This window comes from Lepidochelys olivacea, assembly GCF_965140295.1.
Source record: "Lepidochelys olivacea isolate rLepOli2 genome assembly, chromosome: 5".
NCBI lineage: Eukaryota > Metazoa > Chordata > Testudines > Cheloniidae > Lepidochelys > Lepidochelys olivacea.
The window spans coordinates 66107237-66127293 of record NC_140415.1 but is presented as its reverse complement, the minus strand read 5'-3'; the positions used below and the strand labels follow the sequence as shown (position 1 = coordinate 66127293).

The 20057-nt window shown below is 37.1% G+C and overlaps 1 protein-coding gene across 7 annotated transcripts in view; it reads right to left on the bottom strand.

Annotated features, from left to right (window-relative positions):
• PAM (peptidylglycine alpha-amidating monooxygenase) overlaps positions 1-20057 on the bottom strand; it is a 218322-nt gene that overhangs the window by 89167 nt on the left and 109098 nt on the right. For all 7 annotated transcript variants that reach the window (XM_084628617.1, XM_084628616.1, XM_084628612.1 and 4 more), the window contains 2 exons: positions 14429-14514; positions 10229-10312 (listed from right to left, as the gene is read on the bottom strand). In XM_084628617.1, coding sequence (XP_084484743.1) covers positions 10229-10312; positions 14429-14514 — 170 coding nt within the window. The remainder of the gene's footprint in view (positions 1-10228; positions 10313-14428; positions 14515-20057) is intronic.

Sequence of the window (20057 nt, the reverse complement as noted above, 5' to 3'; positions counted from 1 at the left end):
GATCTACTAAATACTTGAGAAAACTCTTCCTCTAGAGAGCTTATCTATTGTTGGAAACAAACATAATGTCTAATTTTTAGTGCCTTTTGCCTACATGGGTATTTGTTATGAATTAAGAAACCTGGTCTGAAATCTATCTTCAATATTTTCATTATTTTATCCTATGTATTTATAATATTTGCATAGGATTCAGTGAATAGTATGGGAAGTTCTAAGTGGGCAATTTAATACCTATACATTTATATATATATTTATCCATTGGGCTACAACTGTCTTCAGTTAAGTATCTTCTTTAGATTTCAACCCTGTAAGGATTGTATTTTTATTAAAAATTCTTAATTTTCTACCCTGAGAGTCAAACAAATCACTACATTTTCAACACAATCATGATCATCATCCAAACCATGCAGAATCTAATGAAAACACTTAAAATCTGTTTAAAAAAATCAAATTCAATACACACCATTCAATTTGTTTTACATTACATTTTTCTAAAAAGAGGTTTCTGAAATTCTCTATGGAATCCACTTTTCACTCTGCTGCCTTTGGATAAAATGTTTGATTATTTTTTCTTTGTAATTTCCAATCTGTTCCTACTTTATTCATAGTACAATGTGTGTTTCTTCTGCTGAATAATTTAACACCTATGAATTCTCTTTTATATTAGTCAAGGAGACTAGCTTAATAGTAAAAGTATTTGCCTTATATTTGGATCATAGTAACATAAATCCTGTAGGGCTTATATTTTTGATAAAAGATCTTCATATCCATTTTCTCTGTGTCATATCATAGTCATTTTCAGCACTTAAAGTGTAGTTATACTCTGAAAAAATGATGCTGTAAAAATGCTCAAACAGATCTTGTCCCTGTGTGTATTCAGAGTCACATATGCTTACTGCAGTGATAAAACAGACTGCACTGATTTTTTCTTTTTTATGCTTCTGTCAGCTCTGCAGACTCAACGCAGCTAAGAGAATGCTAGCTGGATTCTATTTCTTCTTATAAATCAATAGAATGGTTTACTTTACTTTCCCGATTAGTTACACCTATGCAAAACTAGTTAAGGCAATGGAGTTGCACAGGTATCTATGATGTCATAATTTAGCCTGCAGTTTTTTTGTTTTGTTTTGTTCTTTGAAGTCATGAGGACGTATGAAAAGGAGAAACCTCACTGACTGTTAATTTCCAGGTTTAGTTTGCAAGGTTGTTGGTCTTTTTTCCTTGTGACCTGAGAACATTGGATATGCAAAACAATGACATGCAAACACAAAATCCCGTGATGCAATTTTAGTGTCACTCTTCTAAGTAGCATAAAACCTTTATAGTCAACACACTACTGCATGTGGATAGACTACACAAATACTGTATATAATTTTTTCAACAGCAAGCCAATCATCATGCAGATCTTTGCAGGAAGCTGGGAATTTTAACCTTATCAAGAAAATCAACACACAATGTATTGTAAATTCTATAGTCACTTATGTTTTTAAAGGAAAATTATGGTAGGTCTGCAATGCCCAAATCACATGCCCATTAACCAAGAACCACATCTATCCACTGTATTTGTAAACTGTATATCACTGTAGTACTTAAGCACCATAAAACTCCTCCTAAGGAAAAAAATAATCTACAGAAAAGTGTTACACCCAAGAAGGAATGTGCACAATGTAAAACATGTTGGATGAGAAAGAATGGCAGCTGCAAAAAGGAGTGTTTGGGTGTCTAAACGCATGGAGCCAGAAAATCCAACAGAAATCTCAGCTTCAAAGTAGAGCTGGGTGGGAAATGATTTTCCCATCCTGTCAATATTTTGAGAGTTCAGACATTTTTCCAGTTTCACATCAGGACAAAACTGACACCTCTTGATTTTTTTTTATTGGGAGCAGGAGAGACCCACCATCCCATAGGCTAGCGGTTAGACATGTTTGGGAGTGGATCTCAATGGGTATGCGTACACTGCAAAACAACAACCCCCCTCACCCCAGCAGTAAGTTTCAGAGCCCAGGTCAACTGATTTGGGCTTGTGCTACAGTGCTAAAAATACCAGCATACTTCCTGCTTTGGCTGGAGCCTGGGCTCTGAAACCTGATGATGGGGAGGGTCTCAGAGCCTAGGCTCCAGCTCAAGTTGGGAAAAATACACTGTTATTTTTAGCCTCATAGCATGAGCCTAACTCATTTGATCTAGGCTCTGATACTTGCTGCTGTGGGGCTTTTTTCCACAGTATAGATATACCCAATGTCTCCTCTTGGAATTGTAACGGGAGCTCACCTGGGATGTCGGGGAGTCCGGTTTAAGTCACTGTACCACCCTATTCCGAGGAAGGACTGGAACCTGGGTTTCCCACCCCTATCCTCAGGTGAGTGTCATTAGCTATTCTGGGGCAGGGAGTTTCCCTCCTGTTTCTTCCCTCCACAACTCCCACTCTGGACTTGACAAACATCTAGCTGAATCTGGTATCTGTCAAAATTGAAACTTTTTGTGAGAAAACTGGCATTTTTTTTTACAAAAAACCCTTTTGAAAAATTCCTAACCAGTTTTACTTCCAAGTTCTGAATTCTGGGACATCCATACAGAGTGCCTGCCCTTCATGCACCACCCAGTCCCCTCACAATAAACAGCAATGAACGGTTCAGCCACTATTTTGCCATTGCATCTGCGTAGTAGAGCCACAGAGGACTTAAAGCTGGCATGAGCAGCACTCCAATTCACCACTTTTGACTGAAAAAAGGTCTCACAGATTTGTTGATCCGGAGCTGCATCCTTCAAACAGATTAACATTCAAACCAGTAGTATGTGTACTTGCTGCTTTAAAAAGGCTAATTGACAGGGTTGAAAACAATTATGAGCCAAATCATCACAGAAAAAGAATTTAAACAGAAAAATTGAACCGTTTACGAGCACTTTACTAAGTACCTCAAAAGCCACAATCCAAAAGCAAGCCTGGTATAAAGAGAAAGTGAAAATAGCTATGCAGTATATAAACAAATGTAAAAAAAGGGGAAATGGATAGCAGTAAATATCAGTTAGAAGCTAGGAAGTGTAGAAAATTGGTAAGAGAAGAAATCTATGGCCAGCAGGCATCCTAACAATGGTACTGGCTGATCGCTATATAAAAATGGTAGAATTGTCAGTAATAATGCAAAAAAAGGGGGCAGTGTTCAATAAATACAGAACTGAAATATTTGGGTGTCAAAAAGCAGATGTCATAATGATGAAACAATTTCCACTCCCAACAGTAAATACAGATGATGTTAAAAAGCAACAACTAAAGCTATATTTTAAATCATCAGATCTAGGTAATTTACATCTGAGAATTCTGAAAAAATTGATTGAGCAGTTCTCTGGACCATTGATGTTGATTTTCAATAAGTCTTGGAACACTGGGAAATTGCAGAGGACTAGAACAAAGCTAAGGCTGTGCCTATATTTAAAAAGAATAAACCCACGTAACTACCAGCCTGTCAATCTGAGGCAAATAATGGAATGGCTGAGATAGGACTTGATTCATAAAGAATTAATGAAGGGTAATACAATTAATGTCAATCAACATGGGATAACAGAAATTAGATATTGTCAAACTAATTTGACATCTATTTTTCATAAGACTACAGATTTGGTTGATTAAGTATATTACATTAGTACTATTACCTTTGACTTCTGTAAGGGATTTGACTTGGTACTGCATGACATCATGATTAATAAACAAGAACAATACAAAATCTAGATGGCAAACATGATATAATTAAAAACTGGTTAAATGATAGCTGCCAAAATGTAGTTCTAAATGAGAAATCATTTTCAAGTGGCTATGTTTCTAGTGCAGTTTCGCAGGGATGGGTTCTTGGATTTAGACTATCATTTTTATTAATGAAAGTGAAAGAAACCATAAAGTTGTCACTGATGACACATTGCGGATGACACAAAAATTGGGAGGATGGTAAATAAGTAAGACGGCAGGTCCCTGATACAAAGCGATTCGGATCGTTTGGTAAGCTGAGCACAAGCAAACAATGTGCGATTCAACATGACTAAACATACGGACTTGTATCTAGGAACAACAAATGTAGCCCATAATTACGGAATGTATCCTGGGAAGCAGTGACCATGAAAGAGACATGGGGATCATGGTGGCTAACCAGCTGAACATGAGCTCCCAGTGCAATGCTGTGGCCCAAGGGGCTGATGCAAACGTTGAGGGTATAAACGGGGTAATTTCAAATAGCAATAGCGAGGTTATCGTACCTCTGCATTTGGCACAGGAGCAACTGCTATTGGAATACCCTGTCCAGTACTGGTGTCCACCCTTCAAGGAGGACATTGAAAAACTGGAGATGGTTCAGAGAAGTGCTACAAGAATGATTAAATGATTGGAAACCATGCCTTATAGTTATAGGCTCTAAGAACTCAATCTGTTTAGCTTAACACAGAAAAAGTTAAGGGGTGACTTGGTCAGTCTTTAAGTACCTATACAGGGAATAGAATATGATACTAGAGGACCTTTCAATCTAGCAGAGAAAGGTATAACAAGAAACAAAGGGTGGAAGTTAGAGATAGATACATTCAAACTAGAAATAAAGCAAAATTTTTTAGAGAGAGGATAATTAACCATTTAAACAGTTTATCAAGGGCTGTGATGGATTCTCCATTGCTGGAAATTTTAAAATCAAGACTGGATGTTTTTCTAGAAGTGTGCTCTAGCACAAGTACAACGATTAGATTTGCAGCAGGAATTAAAATAGGGAGGTTCTATGCTCTGTGTTATACAGGATGTCATATTAGATGATCACAATGGTTCCTTCTAGTGTTAAAAACCTGTGAATCTATATAGGTGTGTCCACCTCACTGAAATATGTGACAACACTTATTTTGTTGAGAAAGGGGTGGGAGAAGCATTTTAGCTCCTGTGCGCTCCACATGTTCTCTTCCTTTTGAAGCCCAATGGTGGGTGCAGAGGTTTCTAGACTTAACTTATGAAAGTGGAGATTTTTTCAAAGGCACAAATGGCAGATGGGGTCTGTCATTTGTGCATTTGAAAATCTGCCCCAAAAGTCTTCATCACTTGTACTTAAAGATACTAGATTTTTCAAACAATGCAGTAAGTTAATTACAATGTAAAGCAAAGAAAAATGTCAGATCCAAAACATTTCATGTGGATAAAACAAGTTTAAAAAATCGCTATTAGGAAAGAATCAGCTTTTTAAATGATCAAGTTTAACAACACAGGGTAACTTGGTATGTCCAAAATTCAGAGCTACATAGTGTGCATTTAAGAACCCTAAAATAAAGATAAAATAGGTCCTAACTGTATCTTGCCTGACTTCTCCCACCAAGCCTAGGGAGCTCATGCCCTGCAATACTGGCCCCATTTCAGCCCCCAACCATTTGGCTTCCAACTTCTCAGTGGACCTGTTGGGTCAAAACATTTCAGTTTCCCTAGAAACCAAAGCAGAAAGGGAAGTACAGATCCAGGTGCCAATGTGCCCTTTTCCATGACTGCTTCCCATCTCCCTCTTCTTCTTCTGTTCTCTCACTTCCCATACGCCATAAACCTCTTCTCCTCTTTTAGTCGATTACCATCCCAAAAAATGTGCATTAAGTAGTCAGCTCGACCGCTTCACTTGCGAGTTGTATTTTTTTCCCCTCGGCCTTTGTTATTCTTAATTGTTTTGGACTCTTTGGGGGCAGGGACTACAACCTGGTATATGCAGAGAAGGATTAAGGCACACACATTACAAGCAGCCAAATAACATTAACTCTGCACTGTAGCAACAGTATGAGAAAGGGGGGCGGGGGCGCGGAGGGAATCCCTGCGCCTCCCAATATATTTTTAAAACTCAGTTTAATCCAATCTGGATCCATTCACACTGAAACAGATTAATCATAGTAGCAGTGTTATAGCATTGCACATCCCTACAGGGCAGAGTTAAAGTTGTTTGAGTTCCTTAATTGTGCATTTCTATACCTTAAAATATTCTGATTTCATTTACACTGAACCTTAATTTTGAATGTCCTGGTTTTGTAATGCTTGTATTTGGAATAATTGACATCTTTTTCACCCTTAATTTCATCATATGTACTTCTACAACCATAACTCCACCTTAATGTAGTTTTTTGTTTAGGGGCATAAATAGTAATAAAACAAAAAACTGATTCTCCTTCCCCCCGTCATTCAATTTGATAACACTTTTCTAAACAGGACTGTTTTTACAGATCTCACTCTATATAGCAAAGTTTGTTCTTTTTGCAGTTAGGCTTTATTTTTTAACCCATAAGTGTTTTGGACCACATGTAGTGGTCTTTAACTTTAGTCTCTGACTACAAAACAGTAATGTTTAACTAAATACAGAAGCATTATCATTTGGGCTGTATCTGAGAAAAATAGCATAATTTGCTTATTAACTGGTTAAATGAAATCAGTTGAAAAATTACAGTACAGATCTGTGTGTGTACTTTGGGAGAAAAGAATGAAAGTGCAAATGGGAGCAGAGTTGAATAATTAAAATATGCATAATTCATTACTATATCTACAGCCAAATATTTTATACTTATATATCCAGTAAAAAAGTATATCTGTAATGTCTTATGTCACAGTACATTGAACTCTGAATACTGCTACTGAATCCGTGGACTGTTACTATTGTTTTCATTACTGAGAAAGTGCCAGATGACATGAATTAAGTGAATAGATTTCATCCTTCATTCTGAATTATTACACATTATGTGTACTCTACTTTGTAAAAAAGTGCAACTATTATATTCTTACAATTGGAAATCCCTCTCTTAGCAGTTTAAGTCTTGGCACATATAAGACAAGTTTCTTTTGGATAATTTCTGAAGTGTTAAAAATATTTCTAAAGCTGTTCACAGAGCTCAACATTAAATCTGCTTGAGGAGTGCAATCAAGGTTTAGAGAGAATTATATCAGATTACATTTTTCCCTACTCAGACTGAGATTATCACAAGCAAGCTAAATTAGAAGCTTTTTTTGATCACAGAAGAAAAATGAAATATTTTGCATGTTAAAAATAAAAGGTTGGAGCACACAGTACAAGTATGGTATTTTGTCATACTTATTTTAATCTCTCTCTTCTAACAACTTCAGTAGTATCCAACAATCCCATCAACTACTGACAAAAAGTAGAGCTATTGAGATTAACAGAAATACTGATAATCTTCCCCCAAGCCCTTTCTTCTACCTTACTTTGGAAACTTGAAAAGATAGGTTGTGTAAGTTAAAGCAGTCACCACAATGGATTTTTGTGACAAAGAACAGAAGAGGAACAAAAATCTTATTAACTGTGAGATTAAACTATCAGATTCATTCCCTAATTTAAGAAATTTTAAATGCTCGTGTAGCAGGCAAACAACTTCAGGGGTTCATTGTTTTCCATTTAAAAAATAAACCAGACCTACTCAAGCTTTATTATTAGAAATTTTATAAAAAAAAAAAATCCCACATGTGACTTGTACTTAATACTGAAAAGGAACTCTCAACTTCCCCAAGCAATAACGAAGAGCAGGCTCTCTCCTAATATATTTTCTTCGGAGGGTTGTGATTTTAATTATAAATTCTTCTGGCAAATGACGATTCCCAAGGGTTTGCACTGGCTCACCTGTATTGTTAGATGTAGAAACAGATTCTTTCTGAGCACAGATAGGAGCAGCCACAGTTGTGCAATATACCCTTCTACTGTCCACATAAAATTAAAACAGGTACAGCACTGCCATTTGTGCAGACTTTTTTTTTGTCAATTATTATGAGGCTTTACAGCCTTATATCCCCTCATATCACAAACATTTAAAAACTTTTAAAAATAAAAACAAGTAGAAGTAGCAGGAACTTATTCAATCACTGAGTACATCTCCCTGCTTGTGCTGAATTATTTTCTATAGTACAATTTCTAATGCTTTGTATACTGAAATCTATTTTTAAGTGCATGAAATGACAGGGTTTTCAATACTGGAAGATTATTCAATTTTGTAACATACTGTATCTTGCTATTAGAATTCAACCCCCACCCCCATTCCTGTTATATAAACTTCTTTGTTTAATCTCCAAACTAGTCATGCTCCTTTATGCCACTGTATGAAATGATGCAATTCCCCTATTTCATTTTTTTTTCTTTAGCGCCTACAAATATTTGTATTTCCCACCCTAAATCATCAGGGATCTTCATACCCAGGTTTAAAAGCCACATTGTAATACATCATGGTCAAAATCCAGCAGCATAATAATGTACAGTTTGGTCTGTTAAAGGATAACAGAAGGCCATATGGCTAATGCACCAATCCTGTATTGCAAACAATCCTCAAGTGTGGAGAAATAAATGCACATATCTGAAAAATGTCAGAATAAGTCACTTTATGTTTGTTTGTTTTGAAGTTCTGCATTAGTTACACTGCTACTATATATATTTCCCCTTGTCCAAAAAATAGATTCGAGAGGGATTTATAATAATGAAATACAAATGCTCACTTATACCAGTTAACAATATACTAGCTATGTTTGAGATGATTAATTTGAGATATCAAAAGATACTTACAAAAATGAAATCAGCAAAACTAATTATTTTTTATAACTCTGGTCACAGCTTTTCTATTAAATATCAAGATATCATATCCATGTCACCAGAAATATAATGAATTCTTTTGGTTTTTTTGTGCAAGTATTTCACTGTAAAGCAAGAAGACAACACTTCAATGTGTTTCTGAGATTGGTATAGTTCTTGGTAGGTTCAAGTCACTCTGCTTTTTTACCTCAGGACCCAGTACTGAACATTTTAGTGAAGTCCTTGCTAATTTAAGGACAGGGAATAAAACTATGCTGGCAAAATATTAGCAAGAGATATATTTTAATAATGGTGTAATTCTACATCAAAAAGAAAAAAAAGATTTGGATTTACCATTTAAAAAGGGGAATCGTTTCCTAACTCATGCAGTTTAAGTTTTTGAAACAACGTATAGAATTGACAAATCTTTTAAATGCATGTTGATCCAATTTAGCAAAGCTGAATGCTTTAAGGATTTTGAAAGTAAACAGCACTTTACAAAATGAAACAAACAAATAAAAGTCAGTGATCCTGCCTCAAAGCTTTCACTAACAAATTACTTTTCGGATCCAAACTTGTTACTGTATTTGATCACAGGTGTACTACCTAATTTATAAGAGCCATATTAGCTCCAGTTTTGAAAAGGATTAATATTTGAATAGCTGATTGTACTCATGCCTCACATAAATTGGATTTTTGTGGTGTTTATATGAAAGTGTATCAAATGCAGTCTGTCCCTTTAGGCGACGGTAAACAGGGAAGCCACCATCTGGATTTTTGATTCGTGACTAGAGAACAAAACTCCTAATTCAGAAAAATGTGCAGAAAACAGGAGGCTTACAAGGTGGGTATTTGCCCCTTATGTTATAGAAATTCACAAAAAATGTGTAATAAATATAAATTTATGGTCCTCCCAGCCTCTCACAGATGCTGGTAGTACTGGTGTATATTTTAGATGTTCTATTAGATAGATATACTAGAGCAAAAAAACGTATATTCTGGCTGTAGAGTCTATCCACATGCATCAACAAAAACAAACCAAAGAGCAATGTTTATATTTTCTTAATAACATGAGTATTTTGAGAGTATTGTGCTTCTTTGAATACTGATTGATTGACTAATGTCTCTCTCCTTAACCAAGATTCAAACCAGATATAGGCATAGCTATTTTGCACTGATTTATTGCACTCATTAACAGAACTGAAAAATCAAGGTTTATGAATACAAAATCTATTCTAATATGCTATTCTATTTTAAAGTATTTTACACTAAAATATAAACTTGAAAGAAAGATGCAAAATAACTTTCTCAGAGGAAAAAAGATGTTAAATTGTTCTGAGAAGGAGTCTGACTCCGCTTACAGAGCCAATCGTGAAGATGACCACAGTTGCCTTTTGTTGTTTTCTTTGAAATTTTATTAAAATATAACCTTGTCTTTCTCCTTTCCATACATCTTTTAAAAAGTTTAAGTCAAGCTTATATTTTTAAGTTAACTTTTTAGGTGCTCACCTGAACACAGCATGCCCTTTTCTTCTACCCCCACTCGTGGCAACTCCAATGGAAATTATTTTAATAGGTAACAAATGCTTTTATTTTTTTTGGTGAAGCAATCTAAATTTTTTCAGAAAGGAATATATGAAATCATATTTACAGACTACAGTTTCCAAAATACATACCTCTGAATGCACTGACATCCCCATAATGTACTTGGAGCACAAAATATTTGCTACCCGTTTCTCCTCCAACTTTGAATCCAACACCTTAAAATAAAGAAGATGAGTTAGGGTTATGGAAACAATACAAAAGGTGTATTTTAAATAGTTAGACACTAGTAACACTGTCTAAAAGTCCAAGACTGAATATTTAGACTGGCAATGGAGGAGGAAAGTTTCATTTTAAGATGTCTGAAAAAACTACTGGTCATAGAAACTACAAAATAAATACATAAATAAAATGGAGCTGAAGTGTCACGGAACATAAACTTCTGATATTCATCAGTCTGAGTCATAGTCATCAATGAAGAGTAGACTGATTTAGGCAAATAATTCCTTCATTCCAATGCATATTAGGTAGGATTATAAAACAAGAAGATGCACGTGTTCTTGATTAGCCATAAAGGATCCTAATGTAATGAATGTTTATTTTCATTTCCCATTTAAACAGTTAATTTAAGTGTAACAAGATGTAAATTGCTATGTATTTATGCATAAAATATTAAGATTAGAAATACGGAAACTTAATTTTCCACCCCAAAATGTTCAACACAGCAAAAATTGTTATTTTCATGGAAGTTGTCAAAATGTGCAGGTTTCCAAGTAAAATAACAATGGGGTAACAAATCATCAATAGATATTACAGAGGAACTTGAAAGAATGAACACAAATTACAGAGCACCAGCATCACTGATAAGGATCTTTCCACACCTGCCCAACAATTAAAATACTTGGAGAGAAGCAGAAAAGGCAATCTTTGCCTATTCAGCCTGTGAATCCCACTAGATTAATAACTGCCAGTGGCAAAGCTTCTCTGTGAAGAGGGTTGCAGAATTTCTACGCACAATCATAATATCAATAAGAAAAAAATAAGGAAAGAAAGGAAGACTGGTATCTCATTTAAACATCTGCAGTCATGAGTGGTTTAGAGACAGCAACAAATTGCTAGCTGGGGTTTGGCATGTACTTTAGCACCGTGGCTCCCTGGATTGTGCAGTTTTGGTCAACTGTAGCTACAATTCAAGTTTTTTTCCCCCATCCAAGTGAATATACTCAGAGCTCAAGTAATGTCCCTGCTGATTAATATACAAGGAGATTTCTAGAAAAGCTAGTCACTGTTCATGGAAATGGAACTCATGGATAAAGGGGAAAGATGACTCAGTTTAAAGGGATTGCAATAAAATAAAGATATCCTTAAACAAAAGCTACATCTTCCATAGATTGTGAATATATTTCCAGTACACTCCAGAGGTTGTCCTGGAATAATGCAACAGAGTATTACACTGAGAGTGGCCACTGAAAATCTGATGGGATTCATCCAAAGAACAATGTCATATAAAAATGAAGGCATATATGTGCTCTCCAATTGTTTCAAAACATCAAGCTGTGAAACAGATTGTGTACAGAAAGGCCTTACAGATCTGTAAGTTCCCAGACTCAAAATACACGACAAAATTGAAAGACACATATATTTACATGGAAGCCTCTAATCAGATAGTTTCTCTCTCTTTTTGGAGCTTGTCTGAAATGCACTTGTGCTATTGAATTACAAACAGGACCCATTATCTACATACACAGTGGTGTGTGTTGTAAGGGGATAGATCTGGCATTTTAAAGGCTCCCAACTCCTTGTATAATTTTTGTCAACCACCAAGCTCTGCTTCCAAATTTTTCTTTTCCAAGTTAAATTCTTTTTAAAGTTGGGAAAGTTTATCAAAATCTTCCTCAATCTTCTCCACTTAATCCAGGGAGGATTTTGGATAGTCCTTAGATAACATTAAAAATGCATCTATTTGCCCAAGCTTTTCCTCAGAGGTAAGAGGCACAGAGGAGAAGAGATGGCACAATTGGAGGGAAAATGTGACTGAATCCGTAAGAGAGGTTACGGCAGAAGCGATATAGATTTTTGTGGGATTTTGTCATTGTCGCTATGATGATGATCTCTTTTTTTTACATTACATAAGTTTTTTTTTTTTACATCTGTGATTTTAAATGTGTGTAGTGGTGCACCTAAAACATGGGAAAGGTGAATCAAAGAGAAAAGACCACCACCATGCATTTGTCACAAAGGCATGCCTGTCAATCATCTCATTAAGGCTGTGACTGCCTAGAGTTTTCAGATACCTGTCCTGGAAAATTCCCAGTCCTAGGCTGTGAGTTGAGTTCTACAAAATAAGGTTTTTTTATTAAGGAAGATTTTGATAAACTCCTATAGCTGTGGTGAGGAGCAAGGAGGTCTGTGGCTGCCTGTGCATTCCTTCCCCTTTTCCCTGCTCTGTCCCATCTGTTGGGCTTCTGAGATTGGCACAGAAGGATAATAGCCACAGAGCAAAAAAATGCATTCGATGAAGTGAGCTGTAGCTCACAAAAGCTTATGCTCAAATAAATTTGTCAGTCTCTAAGGTGCCACAAGTACTCCTTTTCTTTTTGCAGATACAGACTAACACGGCTGCTACTCTGAAACCAGAGCAAAACACTGTCTGTCCAGTCCTTTTCTATACCTCTGCCCGGATTCTCATCTTAGCACTCAGAGGCAACAGGGACAGCTGGCAAGCACTTTAGCAGGAATCAGGAGAAGGGAAAACAAGGTGCATAAATCCCAGAATCTTCCCCACTTCCAAAAGAAAGGCAGACAGAGAAGACCAGATGCCTCCCAGAAGAGATACAATAAGGGAAGAGAGAAGCCCCAGAGGTCCCAGCTCCTAGAAAGAGAATAGGGGAAAATCACCCTGAAGATGCTGGTGAGGGAAAGCCCATCTATCCATTACCTACATATGCCAGGCAATGTCCCAGAATTGCAGGTCCACGGCACCCACTAAGGGAGGTGTGGTTGGGGACAGGGAATCACAGGGTTTTGTGGGTCCCTCAACAGGTTTGGTTAGGCACACAGAAGTTAGGATGCTTATATGAATCCTAAAACTTTACATGTTTCAATCATCATATTAAAAATAACCCAAATTCCTGAGCATGTACACAAAACTTTCCAGTAACTCCCCAGCCCACGGCTTATTTAAGCTATAAAGATTTTAATTTTGCAATTGCAAGATCACTGAAAGGTACCCAGTTCAGAGGTGGTGCTTGTACAGACCTCAGTGACAGCATGTATAAATTCCTAACAGCCCTCCTTCTACCACCTGCCCAAACCAGCACAGACAGAAGAATAAGGAAGGAATACAGAGAATCTTCCAACTCCTCCAAGGCGTCTAGTAAGACAAAGGGGGTGGACAATAAATAAAACCAGCTGGGGACATGAAAAGAACGAGTTCACAATTTCCACCTTATACAAGCGTTGCTTCCAGAGGAATAAAAAAGATGCAAGTGGAGGCCAGGCAACTTCTGGTGGACTGCCACTGTATGTCCCTATATAAAATCTCACAATTCTCGCTTAAGAGTTGAAGGGTCTCTAACTCTGTATTTATGAAAAGAACAGGAGTACTTGTGGCACCTTAGAGACTAACAAATTTATTTGAGCACAAGCTTTCGTGAGCTACAGCTCACTTCATCGGATGCAACTCATGAAAGCTTATGCTCAAATAAATTGGTTAGTCTCTAAGGTGCCACAAGTACTCCTTTTCTTTTTGCGAATACAGACTAACACGGCTGCTACTCTGAAATCTGTATTTATGCTTTCTCTTTTTCCTTCAAAAACAAACAGCCCCCCCTCCTGCATTCCCCCATTGTAGTGGGATGCAGTGCATTCAAGTGGCAAGGGCACTGAACTAGAAGTCAGAAGACCTGGGTTCTATTCCCAGCTCCACCACTGACCTGCTCTGGGACACTGTGCAAGTCACTTTCTCTCGCCTCAATTTCCCTATCTGTGAAATTAAGATAATGAAACTTTCACTTAGTTGAAAAGCACTCGGAGACCTATGCATGACGTGTTGTGCAAGAGCTAATTATTATATTGTTCTCCGTTAGTTCTGATTTATAATCCATAATGTTACATGGAATAAAAAAACCACATATGTTCATTAGTGCCTACAAAGTAAATAATATTAATTACCACAATTAATGAGATTGAAGTATGTACACTTTCAACCAACTGAAACCACTAAATGAAAGACAGAAAAAAAGAGATTGCAGGAGGGAGCAGGGAGCGCCTCCTCCTCCTCTCCTATCCCTCCTGCCCAAAGAGGGAATTCCATAAAATGAAAGGTACCATACCTTTGGGTAGTCTGGTGGGAGGAGCATTTCTTGCCCAAGCATATAAAATGTTGGACTTGTCTGTGCACGTTCCTTCATCACAGTCCCTAAAACCATAGAGAAAAGAAAATATAATTTATTATATTTTGATTTTGCCATTTGCAGCTCTCTCAAGCTCCAGGTGGACTATGTACATTGAAATGCTAATTTTACCAAAATACGTTTCATGAACCCTAAATACAGTGCTCCGACAAAGAAAACTTTCCTGGCTACCAATATGGCCACCTTTGCAGCGTACATCACAACCTCCTTTCCTCTCCCCCCAGGAAGAGACTGGGGAACAAGAGAGCCTTGCAGAACGTTTCGATGGTCACCAAACTGTCCATCTGGCAAACCAAGGTGAGAAATGAGTTCCGTAGCTCATGAATCCTTACTAAGACAGCACTTCTTTCCATCCAATTACACCAAGAGGCTGTTAGCTCAAGTGCCTCATATGACTGCAGCTAACAAAGTAGCACATGGGGATAGAAGCCGTGATGTCCCACATAGAAAGAAGACAAATCAGAGTTTCAGATTAAAACCAACACTTTAAAATTACCCCAGAAATCCACTAGCAATAAGTGCAGGTGGCAAAGGGAAGTCTGTCTACAGCATGGGGTGGGGAGTAGAAAGCACTAGATAAGAAAAATAGCAATGCAATCAAAGAACAGCATGATCTTATTGCCTTTCCCCTCAACCTATCTATTTATGACCCTCACTTTATCAGGTCGGGATTATTTTAGACTGTATGCTCTCTAGGACAGTGGCTGTATTTTACTCATTTGTGAGAGATTTCTAACACTTTTCTTGAGTGTGCAAAAAATTAAATCATAATAATCGCAAAGGAGAGGTGTAATGTTCTTGTCAAGTGACAGATCACAAAACAGGGCACCAATTTTAACACTAACTGCAGACGCTAGAGGGTTTGAACCTGTAGGCCATACTAGAATACTAACTGATCCAACCAAAAGTGGGATAACCAAAGCAAGGTCCACACTTAACTATCGTGGGAGTGCCACAATAGTTAAGGGTGCATTATTATGTGTGTTTAAGGGTGGGCCTTTCTAAGTCCCCTAAAATCAACATGCTTAGATTTCTTTAAAATTTGCTGTGCCTCGGAACAGTGCAGGGTACGGTTAATGACCCAAATCTGGAATCTGTTAAACCAGGGGGTGTGGAGATATAAGCCTCCTGCAAACAGCCATTTATATCAAACTATTGATGTGACAGGTTTCAGAGTAGCAGTCGTGTTAGTCTGTATCCGCAAAAAGAAAAGGAGTACTTGTTAGTCTCTAAGGTGCCACAAGTACTTCTTTTCTTTTTATTGATGTGATGTGGGTTGAAATGGCCTCAGTCTGTTGAATTTTACGTATGGTAGGCATGGCATCAATTAAATCTTTGAGGGACCCAAACTGAGAACAGTATTTAAGAAAATGTACATATTTTACACTGCACATGTGCCAATGCAGAAAAAATGTTTAAGAGTTTTCCATTTCTTCCATCTAAAATCCAAATGGTTACTCAGATTTCTATGAAATTTGGTAGGCCTTCTGGGGCATATTAGTATTGCAAATTTGGGGTCTAAAACATGGGCAACCTTAACTCTGCATTTCCTGGTTTTCCTGTGTTACCTGTTTTGGTCAACTGAACGTTCTGCCAGGGAATGACATTCCACCAAACAAGTTTAACACTGAGTTAATACAGTTTTTTGCCACTGAATTTGCTTTGGTATGCATGTGCAACCACACATTAGTTGCCTTCCTAATAATGGAAGAAAATAAAATATGCAGACCATGAATTTGGGAACAAATCTGCAAGAACTGTTTCCAACTATGCTAAACTGTTCAAGCAGCTAGAAAATGACCAGAGATTGTTTTCTTAAAAAGAAGAAAAAATAATAATAGCTGAGGAAAAACAAAGAGTTTTCAAAACACTGATGGAAAAGCTACATTTGTATTTCAAGAACTCCAGGTTTTCTGATCTTCTAAAGTGTACAGATACATGCATATATTTTAAACTTTTGGTGCAGATTGAATGTGGGCTCGGTTCTCTAAATGGAACAAAACTGAAACTATACAACTGACAAGATGGTGAACAGTCTTATCCGAGCATACGCTATGTCTGACCTGATATGAACTTATACAGTGTGAATTAATAACGGAAAATTGAAAATCAAAAACTAAAATTGTTACAAAACAGGAAAAGACAAAAACACCATGGAGTTCAGGACCAAGTAGCAATGAATTGTGTTATTTCCAGCAATTTACAGCAAAGCTGCTTTCCAATGCTCTCATTCCTAGCAGCTAGGTTATTATTTCAGGTTAGTCCTCATAGGATTCTCATTTATATTGCCCTTTTCAAATATTAATGTCCCAATCAAAATTTAAAATGTGTTTCAAAGCCCCCTTTTGACTTATTAATATTCATACCATATTGATGAGAATGTTCGTCTGCAACTTTAATTGTCTTGAGTTCCTGAACCTTTGATATCCTCTTTGACAACCTCTTAACCTCCAACGCGTAAGGGAACCATTCTATAGCGTAAGTGCCTTCAACTGGGTCAGTCACTAAATAGTGCTAGACTGTCACTCTGAATTACCCTAACATGGAGGGTTAGCATGTTAAGCAGCCTCTTCTTGTATTTTGTTAAAGTACATTTAAGTTCCAAAGTTATCCTGAAAACATCCAAAGAGAGAACTGGAGCAAAAATCTAATCTTCACAAAACATTGTAGCATTGTAAAGTTCAAATGGCTAGCTTTCAAATCTTACCAAGTTTACAAAATTGGAAGTCTCCACAACATCCCGCTCTTTCAATTATTTTTTTTTAAAACGGGAACAGCCATCTTTTATTTTGAATGAATTACTTGATAAGTAGGTCTTAAGCTTTTATCTACTCATTCTAAACTCTGGATTAATCGTTCCAGCTCTGCACAGGGGACAATCGCTGGAATGCACAGGCTGATAAAGGTCGAGAAGGCAACCAAAAAGGATGATCTTTTTAATAATCCTGCTGTTTAAAGATTTCTGAATGACTCTACTTGTGACTTGCAATAGTATCTGGATATTAAAATACAAACATAAGCATACTATTAAGCAAACTAGAGGAAACAAATATGAAATTCCAACAAGAATGCCATACATTTTTGTTAAAGCCAATGAATACTTGCAGTTTTTTGGGAAATTCTCAGATTTTTCTCTTTATTATACCCAACTGCTTTTCCCCCCCAGATATATTAGATGCACCTGTTTCAAACAATTCAGTAGGGGGAACTTTCAGTTTCTCTATAACAATAAAGTAACCTGCTAATGTTTATATGAAGTGTTCTGTAATGCTATCCAACTTCCTCTGGTGATGAAATTCATATACACAAATCTGAAATCCAGAATTTGTATACATTTCTTTTTGGGCTATTTATATTTGAGCATGCTCCCCAAAAACCACCTTTCAAAAAGATCTGACAATAGATGGAAAAGATTCTCTGAATTCACACAATGCTATGGATAACATGAACTAACCAGTTTTATTTCAGTTATGTTGCACTCAAGGATGGCCACACTGCACCCAGAAATAGCATCTGAAAACGTAAATAGTTCTATTTTTGTCAAGCAGTGATAACTTAACATGTATCATTGTCCTTCCAATCATTATTGGGGCTATTGATGCAGTTATTTCTCGGATTTCTACGATTTACTGGTTTAGAAAAATATTACAGTACGTCAAGAGAATAAACTTGATTTGTTTTGACTATCTGTGCCTGTCACAGAGAACAGAATCATCTCAGATTGGAAGAGTTGAATCTACTGTAATTGTACCTTTCGAAAAACACATGCTCTAACTCAAACAGAAGTTAAAGGTGCGATGCAGCAATTATTGGGTGAAATTCTATGCCCTGTTTTATGAAGGGGGTCAGACCTGACAGGTGATCATAATGGTTGTCTCTGGCATTAAAGTCTATGAATCCTTGTGGAGTAGACTATGCTCCGGTTTGTACGTGCAGGATGTTGTGAAGCAGAGAAAAGACACAGTTATATCTTCTTCTAATTTTTGATACTGAAAGATGATTGTTAAGAAAATCTTGTTACATATAATAATAATAATAATTTCTGATAATGTCCTTTTCCCATTATTTCATTCTTCCTAAACCTTCTTCACATCCCAAATGATTTGGCTGAGAATTGTTCAATATTGTTCCAGAGCCCATCACCACTCATGTTCCTTAGTTATCCAGAGGAGTTGGTGAGAAAAGTATTGTTGTTTATAGTAGTATTACCAAAGTACCTAGGTGCCCCAGTCATAGACCAGATTCCTATTGAGCTAAGAGCTGTTCAAACACAGAACTAAAATATGGTCCTGTACCAACGAGCTTACAGTCAAATGTAAGATGAGACAATAGATAAATACAGACTGAATGACAGGGGAGTAAAAAAAATAAACTATATTGGTTAACATGATAAACAGTGGTCCTCAGCACACCAGTGCCTAACTGTTAAGTTTTCTGTAGGTATCATGGAAAGGATTGTTTTAAAGAGGGATTTGAAGGAAGATAATACATTAGTTTTATAGAAAGTTCTTCCGAAGCGTGAGGCGCAGCATCGGAGAAAACACAAAATTTAATAAGTGGTAGCGGAGGCCGACATCATGGGCCAATTGGAGTTGACAACGTGATACTGAATGAAAGATGATTGGTAGGGTTGGGATAGGCCATAAGGGAATTTGAAAGTAAAGACAAGTAGCTTATGTTTGTTGTGATACAGAAGGGCAAGTCAGCTGACGGAAGCAAAAAGAGGGAGGACGTGGTCAAAGTGATAGGCTAAGAAAGCAATCCTTGCCGCAGCATTCTGAGTGGATACGAGACAGATACAAGATTGTATTTCTCAAGGTCAGAGAGAAGGATGTTGTAGTAATCATTATGGAATATAAAAAGAGCCTGAATGAAAGTTAAACTGTGGGATGGATAGGAAAGACTGTTTCTTAGAAATATTACACAGAAAGAATAGTCAAGATTTAGACATAGGCTCGATGTGAGGACTTTGACAGAGGTCTGAATAGATACGGACACCCCAGTTATGGGCCTGAATATCAGGCAGTACAGAGTTGTCCACAGTGATCAAGAAAGGAGGTAGCAGGGAGAAAGATTAAGAGCTCTGTTTTCGCCATGTTGTGCTTGAATGGATAGCTAGACATCATGAGATATCAGAAATACAAGCTGAGACTTTAGTTTGGATAGAAGGAGACTGTTCTGGAGCAGAGAGGTAGATTTTTGAGTCATCCTCATAGGTAGTTGAATTTGTGTTTTCAGAGGAGATTACCCAGAAAGAGGATGTAGAGGCAGAAGAAAGGGACTAAGGAAAGAGCCCTGTACGCTAACCACAGGAAGCTGGAGTGGAGATGGGAAGGGTCTTCTGAAGGACACACTGAAAGAATGATTAGTGAGTAAGAGGAGAACCAGGAAAGGACAGTCAAGCAAGCCAATGAAGGACAAGATTTCAAGAGGAGCATGGTTGGTGGTGTCCAAGGTGGCTGACAGGCCAAACAGGATGAGGATGAAATACTGGTTCTGAGATTTAGCCACAAAAAGGTCATTAGAGACTTTGGTGAGCGTGGCTTCA